Here is a 9,722-nt window from a genome sequence, read left to right on the forward strand (position 1 = left end):
TGGCATAGTTCAAAAGGTTATAACCATAGCTTGCAGCATTTTTTATTCGATTTACACCTAAACAAAATAAGAGGTGTTAGTAGAGCACATATTTAGGCGGTTTTAGGCCATAGGATATATGTAAAGATGTATTAGCTTATGTATGCTGAAATGAGTTATGGTCATGATACGGTTCTGATCATATATCTTTCTTATATCTTTAGGTTTGTCACAAGATGTATGTAGATGAGGAGGTAGAGACTCATGCCCGCTAGGGCAGCCAAACCTACAAGTACTCCTATAGAGCAAGATGCATTACTTCAACAGCGATTTAAATTGCTTAGGAGAGCTACAAAGCAAGAACCATAGGCACCACTACTACCACATGCAACAGTTCTGGTACCACCACCTATAGTATTTCAGGCACCATTCAGACTACCAATAGAGAACTCAAAAAATATGATGCAACAAAGTTTAAAAGAGTAAAAAAAGGAGATGAACCATTACTTGTAGACTTTTAGTTAGAAGATACAGAGAGAGTTTTACATTAGCTTCAATACACACTTTGCTTAAGGATGAAGCAGAGTAGTGGTGGACCATAATATCACAGACAATTAGGCCAGGATAGCAGAATTGAAAGAAGGAGAGAGTTTTTATACTTATAGTTGATGAATATGATCGATTTTGTTAGTCTAGTAAGTATGCCAGGGAATTGGTACCCACAAAGTAGGATTATATAAGTGTATTGAGTAGAATTTATATAATGACATCATAATGTATCTTACAACTTTGGACATAAGAAAGTTTTCGGTTCTAATAGAGGCCTTGAGTTTAGACTAGATTAAATGGGAGTAGTAAAGCAGAAAATAAAGGAGGCAATAAAAGAGAGGCCAGAGTCGGTCACATGGCAATCCTTTGCACCACAAACATCTTGTAAGAAGCAGTAGAGTTTCCAGCAAACTGGGTAGAGAGGCTAACCTAGACAAAGGAAAGGGTGTTACACAACATCTATGTACCAACAAAAAATATATTCAATAATGCAATATATATATATATAAATAGACTTTTCTATCCTTGTCCAAAATCTCTAATACATGACTCTAAATTCATATGAAAATTCCCTTAAAATTGGAGAATTCAGTACATGAACTGGTCAGATATTATACAAGTAAGGATAATAGTTTTCATCAGTGGAACCTGATGTTGTGGCTCGTTTCTCCAATGGCACTTAGTAATGTACATTCTTTTGTCAACTACAAAGATAATTGTCCCTTTTGGAATGTAATATTGGAAGAAATGAATTGATCTCAATTTATTTCATTTTATAATAAAATTCATTTATTTGGAATATAATTTAATGCCATAGAATTCAATTGAATTTTTATATTTTAAATAAATTAATGATAAATTCAAATTTATTTATTTATTTATTTTATCATTTTTATTATTTCTAAACTACACATAAATATTTATTTTCATAAATAAAATTTTTTTTATCACATTGAAAAAAATTTTGGAAAATCCATTAATTCACATATTTAAAATATAAACTTTGCATATTTCTTTCATTAAAAAAATATAAATTAAAATGGACTCTTCTTTTTTAAAATTAATAAAATAATATAATTAATTTTTAATATCAATTATAAATACATTCAATATTAATACTCAATATTAATTTTTTTTAAAAAGGAATTATTAATTAAAAAAAGAAAATTTGAAATTAAAATAAATAAAAATCAAAGAATAATAAAAAAAGAATTCTCAATGGCTAAATAAATAATTTTAATATAAATAGTTTTAAGTGAAATCATTTCCTACAAAATTTTGACAATTCACATGAATTCAATAAAATTCAATTCTTACAAGAATTCAATAGACACTATTAGTTTTATTAAATATAAAAATTTAAAAAAAATTCATTTATTTTAAATATTTTCAAAATTAATCATTCCAAACAAAAGTTATAAATTTTGAAAAGAAATATTATTTTCAGAAATTTTAACGCATATCAAAAAGAAAGTTAACAAGTTTTTAGCCAAAACCTTTATAGATAAGTGTTGAGTGTAACATCAAAATCAACCCTTAGTCTTGGCTAAAAACTGGTTTTGACTTGGTTCTAGAAAGGAACGTTTTGGTTTAAATTTCAATTCATTTTAAAAAATTTAATGCTACGTAAGTTATTTTTACAGAATTTTTTAATATATATATATATATATATATATATATATAAATTAAATTTAAGTTATTTTTCTTAAAATGATTTCTCCTGTGATTTTCCAAAAAGTTTTAAAATTTCTATTAATATCAGTGAATATCTTATATATGATCTTACGACAGTTTTTGTTCATTAATATTATATTAAATAAAGAAAAATTAGATAAAGGTTAATAATACAAAATAATTAGTCTTGAATTTTATAGTAAATTTGGACCGAATCTAATTTTTACACGTCGGATAGAAATTTACGATAACTTTTCGAAAAAAAAATTTCGAGACGTACGACTTTCAAAAGTGACCGAATCTAATTTTTGCACGTCGGATAGAAATTTACGATAACTTTTCGGAAAGAAAATTTCGAGACGCACGACTTTCAAAAGTGTGACGAGGATCGCAGACCTGTCATAAAATTCGATACGAAAATTTTATAGTTTAGGAATCAATTTTACATTTTAATTATTTTTTTAAATATTTTGAGTATTTTTATAATTTTACTTATTAGAGTTTTATTTCTATTATAAATAACCTCCCTTATTTCTATTAGAAACTCATTTTTTCGATTTACGAGAAATTTTAATAAAATTTTTAATTTTTTAACTTATTTTTTCTTTTATTTTGTCTTAACCAAACGATATTAATTAAAATTTCTAACGGAATTTAAATAGTCTCTTATCAATTAATATTGAATCACTGAAATGCAGAAAGAAACTATATAGTTTAGGGAAGAGGTGTTACAAAAAACATAGCAATAATAAAAGGAAAAGGAAGTTAAATAATATAACAAAAGTGGAGACATGAAGAAGCAGAAAAAAGCCAAAGATAAAGAGAAGTTCAAGGAGGTGAGGGCCACTTCTTTTGGATTTCAAAATAGTAGCTCACTTCCAAATAGCATTTCCCATCATCATCTACCATCTGCAAATACAAACAAATACGTAAACAAAACATTACGTATTCTTATATTAGTGCATGCGTTGTGGCTTTGGTAAACTTAACCTTGGATGCAGCAAAGTAGGAGCCTCTTGCAAAAATGCCAGAAGGAGTAGTTTCCTCTTCCAATTCATAAGTATAGGGCTCTTGCCTCGGCCCGAATGTTCCCAGCATCACTTTTCTATGGTCCACTGCATATGGGTTTAACTTTAATTAATGAAAAAAGTTTTTTTTTTTTTTTTTTTTTGGGGGGGGGGGGGGGGGGTGGGAATTGGAAATGCAGAAAGCTCATAGGAAAAATTAATTGACCTCTGACGCCTGTCTTCCAAACAGTAGTGATATACTTGAGGCCAGAGACGATATTGTTGGAAACGGTAAAGGATAAAAAGAGACGATAATGGCTTCCTTCCTTGAGAGTAAAAAGAGTTCTCTTTGATTTGGTAATTGATGAAATTGGCAACACTACATCTTCCCTCCCTGGACTTGAGATTCTCAGATTTATTTTCTTTACTTCTGCTTCTTTGCTTTCTGTCCATTTCACCAAAAATTTTAGACTACCATCTATAATAATTCACAAATTTTTGTGGATTATATTACAGTGATACCTCCAACAGAAGCTAAGTCAATTCTTCCAAGGAGCTGCTCTTTCCATCTTCTTAAGCTGTCATCATCCTTCACAGAAATCGCGATTATATAACTAAATGAAAATTAAAAGAGCGATAAAATAAAATAGAAAATTACTATTTAGTCCATAAGTTTAATGATCTAACTATTTAATCCTTCATTGAAAATACATTAATTAGTCCTTCTGTTTTTGTTTCATTCACTTTTTATTTTCTTCATCCAGTTTAAATCATTTTTTTTTTGTTAGTAGACATATTCAAAGGAGAGAAATTATAATTACTGTTAATAAATATTTTAGAAAGGATACTTTTTTAATCTCTAAATTATATCAAAATTAATACATATATGGAGGGATTAAAGAGTTGAACAATAAAAATATAGGGACTATGAGAAACATTCTTTTATGATGGGAAAATTTTTCAAAAACAAATAATAATGCTTTTTTTGTTAAGTAAAAGGAAAGAAAAAGAAAGAAGTCATGCCTTGTCTTTTTCAAGATGCTCCTTGAAAGAAACTTGAGGGCCAATATCCAATTGTTTCACACTCTTGATGAGCTTGGAATCACTCTCTTGCTCTTGCTCTTCCTCTTCCTCTTCATCCTCCTCTTCTTCTTCCTCAACTTCATTGCCAGTGGCCTTCAAGTTCTTGATCTTCTTCTTCATAAGCTCTTCAATTTCGACTCCATTGTTGAATCCCATATTATCTTTGGATGCTGATGAAGTTCCAATAGCAGCTGACATCTCCCTTTTTTCACTCCACACAGAAAAAAACAAAGTCTATCAAATTAGAACATGGTTTAATTTTGATCTTCAATGAACTTCTGCTTATATTTAGAATGCAGAAGAAGAGAGATGGTTGTTAATCAATTCTGTTAGAGAGTTAATCACCTGTTTTGGAAGGTATGGAGTGGAGAGGTCGAGAGAGATGGGATCTGTGGCTTGTTTAATGTATTGTTGGATTTTGGAGGATGTGAAATTGATGTTGACAAATGACACCCCACCTGAAAAATGCTTATGGCTGTCTGGAGAATACCAAGGGAAGGTCATGATTTATAGATATACAAAGTTAGTCTTATTTACAATTTTTTTATAAAAAAAATTATTTTTCTCATAAATTTATATAACTGCTTATTCTTTTCACTTGATTTTAAAAAAAAAAACTAACTAAAATAATAAAAATCATGTTCTCCATTCATATTGCTTTATTGAAACATATAAATTGGGTAAAGTGAAAGAAAAAAAAATTAAAGTTGTATGTATTAATAATTTGGAATAAATAGAAAAAAAATATTTTTATTTAAAAAATAAATTTATTTAGTTGAATCATTTTAATTTTAATAATTTAAATTAAAGTTGTTATAATTAAATCGAATTAATTAAAGTTATGCTTATAAAATTATCTTAGGATTATTAACATCTATTCCTCATTATACACATATATTTTTTTGGTGGAAAGAAGATTCCTCATTATAATTTTATTGATAAAAATTATAAAAAGTTAACTGAAATGATTATATTGTGACCCCAATTTTACTTAATTGAATATAATTTTAATAAATATATTAAAAGCATCTAAATTATTAAAATAAAAAAATGAATATAACTATAATTTTACCTAAAGTTGAATTTTCCTTTATCACGTCTAAAAGTTAAAGGGAATTAAACTACTAAAGTTGAGGCAGGTGAGATAAAAGTTGGCCAGCAACTCTCATCTTCTCCAATCATTGCTGTTTTCCTCTTTTTATTCTCTGCTTTTTGGCACGAATCTTTAATTAAAATACTAAAGTATCTTTATACGTACACAAACAGCTTTTATCCTTAATAGATAAACTGATTTTCACTTCACCATATCGACTGTGCCAAACGAATATGTTAAAATTTTACAATAAAAGAAAAAAAAATAGAAACACAGAAGAAATCACACAATTAGCTAGATCTTTTTAAAAAAAATTCTATATAAATTATTGAAATCTGAGTTAAAAATAAATTTAGAAGTATAAATGGGCACAACTTGCAAGATAATCCACCAAAAAGTTCATGAAAGCTTTACTAGCAGTATCCTGAGGAAGTCTTGGCTGATCCTTAGGAAAAGTAGTGACCTCTTGGCTGATTCCTATGCCAAAGAAAGCATTTGGACATCAATTTGTCATACGTTAAAGGTTTAAAAAAAAAAAATACATAGAGTTTCTTGGAGTTTTGAGCTCAAACGTTGAGAAGCACTGCAAAATGACTAACGATGACATTGTGATAATTCTTAGTCGATTTTATTCATAGAAAAAAAAATTTTGGCCAACTTAAACATATAGTAAAGTTACTTTTAAACTATTTTGTGTTGTTTGAGTAAAGGTTTTGAGTTTATAATTGACATTAAAATTCAGTTTGTTTGTGAAAAATGATTTATTTTTTCCTTTAACTAGAAAAATATTTTCTATTAATTAAATTTTTTGAGTTATAAAAAGTATTTTCTTGAAAAATATTTTTCATGAAACAAATGAATCCCGTATTAAATAAAAAGAAATTTTAGTTAACAAAAACACAGAGAGGCTTTGAGTGCGTTGGATTCTTCGTGAGCCCAAAAAAAACCTGAGTCAATTTGTATATGGCATGAGGACCCTTAGAGTGAACCCGAAAGGGAAGGATATATAGGACTAGTTAGCTAAAGTTGATGGATATATTTGCCGATTGACCTTCCTAAAGTAGCCCTATCATATGTTGCATGAGACTAATTAAGCAACGTTGGTTAACCTTAATCCATGTAGTACCATTTTGCTTAACATTAACGGATGTTGTCCTTAATGTCGTCTGCGGGTTTGGATCTATAAAATAATAAGTGCATCGAATTATTTTAAGGTATATTATTCTCTTTCCCCTTAACAACATTCATCCTTGAATATTCAACTAAATATTCTACATAGCACTTTAAGGATAAATATTATATACAACGTGATTATCAAACACGCATCAATACATAAGAAAATAACATAATATCATTAAAACAATCTACCTTAAAAGAGATGAGGATATTGTTTAAGTATGGATTCTTTGATTTCTTAAGTGTACTCCTCCATTTTATAGTGATTCCATAATACCTTCACCATCAAAATTTATTTATTTCTCAACATTTTAATTTGAGAATTCAAAATCCGCACTGAATACTCTATATAAATGAAATCTTCTAAATCTTCGCATTAAACTCATTAAGAATCTTGTTTGAATCAAAACTAAACTTCCTTAACATTGAAACATGGAAAACCATATGAATTATTTCCATTAAAGCTAGTAAATTTAGCTTGGAATATAAATTTCTAATCTTATGTAGGATCTCAAAGGTATTATGTATCTTGAACCTAATTTACATTTTCTCTCAAAACGGATCATCCCTTCATCGTAGAAACCTTAAACAATATTATGTCTCCCTTTTAGAAATCTACTTGCTTTCTATAGACATTTATATAACTCTTTTAGCTACTATTTATTGTTATGAGCCTATCTCTCATTATGGATACGACATTGTTGGTGATATATTTAGTATCTTTGGCCTCGATGAAGCCTTTTTCCTGCTTTTTTTTTTCCAACGAATAGTGATTTGCATTTCTCCTATGCAAGTCTTTATAAGCTATCACGATGGAAATATGATTGTTTTTATTATAAGTAAACTCCCCTAAGGTAGACGCTTTTCCAAAAATGACCAAAATCTAGTACACAAATTTTCAACATATCATCTGTTGTCTTGATGGTTCTCTCAGACTTTCAATTAGTATGGCAATAGAAAGCAGTATTGAATTCTAATTTGTGCCAATAACATTCTGTAGATTTCGCTAAAACTTGAAAATAAACTAGAGTCCCCTTATGATATTAAAGACATTGGAGCTCTATGAAGTCTAATGATATCCTCCATATAAATCTTTACCAACTTATAGATAAAGTAACTACTCTTGACAAGGAGAAAGTAAGCCGACTTAGTTAATCTTTTCATTATTACCCATATTGAATCATATTTATTATATGCATATTGGGAATCTAACTAAAACAATCTAGTGTCTCAGGTTTCCATTTTGACTCTAAGCTCGACAGCGAGTTAAACATTTCAACTAATATTTGATATTCTGACTTCATCCTATGGCATACTTCATGTATAGACACAAATTGTTCAATTTCTTTTTTTATGAAAGGCCATTAATATATCTTTTTCAAATCCTAATACATCTTAATAGTTTAAGGGCGTATACTATACCTTACATTATGAGTTTTTCTCATAATATCTCCTTTTAACCTTTTATTATCCAGCACATATGACCTATTTCCATAGCAGATCATCACTTTGTTATCAAATATGACCTCCCCATCAGGTTCTTAGATCTTTTCAGGCAAATGCAGGTGGTTTACATCTACAGGGATTGATTGAAGTATAAATTAGATTGTGGCAAGCAAAACGGAATTACGTACACAAAATTGAAAGTAAAAAGATCTAGTTATGCTGTATTTCTACATTTGATGAAATCACCTTATTCATATATTAAATTATTCATACAAAGTTGCTTTACAAGCCACCAAGTATTTTAATAAAAAGTATACATAAAAAGCAAACCCTAACTTTCATATAAAGCAAGGGAAATGAGTAAACCTGTAGCCACCTGCATTTAAAGAGACGAAAGCAGTAAAAATGATTAATACATGCCTAATTTAATTAAACAAAACTTTTAAAATGAAAGAATTTACAAAACCATTGCGCTAATCCCTTTCACATTTGGTCTTTCCTTTCATGCCACCCTTTTGAGCTCTTAATGCTAATGTATTATTATTATTTTATTTTCAATTATCTATAAATGTAAGTAGATTAGGTAAGGTTGATAATTAAATTTTCTAACGTTAGATAAATTTGTTCCGATTGAAACCATTTAATTAAAATGGAAAAATATGCAAAAGGCATATGGAATTTACACATTTTTTAATGGAATTTTGGAGCAGGTTAACTAGGGATGTAAACGGGTAGGGTACCCGTGAAAATTAAACTACCCATATCCGAACCCGATTTATATTAGTAATATTCGAATCCGTTCCGAACCCGATTAAAAATTAATTTAAATTATCTGAATCCGTCCCAAACCCGATTATTATTATCCGAATAAAACCCGAACCCGTTTAATCTTATATATTTTAATTAATAATTTATATAAAAAATATTTTTCATTAATAATTTTTATTTAAAAAATTTAATATTTCTAAAGAATATTTAAATTTAAATTTTTAAATAAAAATATATAAAAAAAATTTATAAATATTATTATAAAATATATTTTTTATATTAAATTATTTATTTATATAAACGGGTTCGGATAGTGGGTACCCTGTATATAAAATTCGAATTCGATCCGAACCCGTAACGGATATTATTTTTAAAATCCGAACCCGTCTCAAATCTGATTATAACTATCAAAATCCGTTCTATTAGAGTTCGGTCGGATCGGGTATCCGAAAATACCCGATCCGTTGCCATCCCTAAGGTTAACTGTTGATATGGAAATGACAAGATTTGCTTTTCCGGTAATCTCTTGCTCAGTAGGCATTGGGGATACAAATGGCAATTGAACTTTTTTTTGCCAAAAGCTGCTTGGTTTGACTTATAAATTAGGTAGACTTGCTTATAAATAAAAAGTAGTGAATTTAGTTTGACTAAAAAATTAAAATAGTATTAATGCAATACAATTATCTGCAAGATTGATGAATCTAGAATTCGAAATCTAACGACAACTAATAATATAAAAAAGTAATTAAAAATTTACTTAAATAAGGCAAAAACAAGTACTTATAATTTATCTATTTATTTAAACATTACTTGTTTAAAAGCTTAACTCTAACTATTTAAAATTATTTTTAAAAATTTATTAAATCTGAAATGATTAACTCAAATTATTTTTAATAGGCGAACTAATGTTATATACATTCTTTTAAATTATATTTTCAATTAATATG

General features: G+C 28.2%; 1 protein-coding gene across 3 annotated transcripts; it reads right to left on the reverse strand.

Moving 5' to 3' along the window:
• Positions 1-2,895: 2,895 nt before the first annotated feature.
• On the reverse strand, positions 2,896-4,788 carry LOC110615450 (rho GDP-dissociation inhibitor 1). Of its 3 annotated transcripts, none has more exons than XM_043956464.1 (6): positions 4,638-4,788; positions 4,233-4,494; positions 3,732-3,798; positions 3,436-3,654; positions 3,193-3,317; positions 2,896-3,111 (listed from the first exon to the last, which is right to left on the reverse strand). In XM_043956464.1, exons 2-6 carry the CDS (start codon positions 4,488-4,490, stop codon positions 3,031-3,033), a joined length of 750 nt encoding a protein of 249 aa, XP_043812399.1. In that variant the 5' UTR covers positions 4,491-4,494; positions 4,638-4,788; the 3' UTR covers positions 2,896-3,030. The 3 variants fall into 3 exon arrangements, with proteins under 3 accessions (XP_043812399.1, XP_043812397.1, XP_043812398.1); XM_043956462.1 differs by having other exon boundaries at positions 4,233-4,498; positions 4,638-4,786; XM_043956463.1 differs by having other exon boundaries at positions 4,233-4,503; positions 4,638-4,779.
• Between the last annotated feature and the right edge of the window lie 4,934 nt (positions 4,789-9,722).

This window comes from Manihot esculenta, chromosome 5 (assembly GCF_001659605.2).
Source record: "Manihot esculenta cultivar AM560-2 chromosome 5, M.esculenta_v8, whole genome shotgun sequence".
NCBI lineage: Eukaryota > Viridiplantae > Streptophyta > Magnoliopsida > Malpighiales > Euphorbiaceae > Manihot > Manihot esculenta.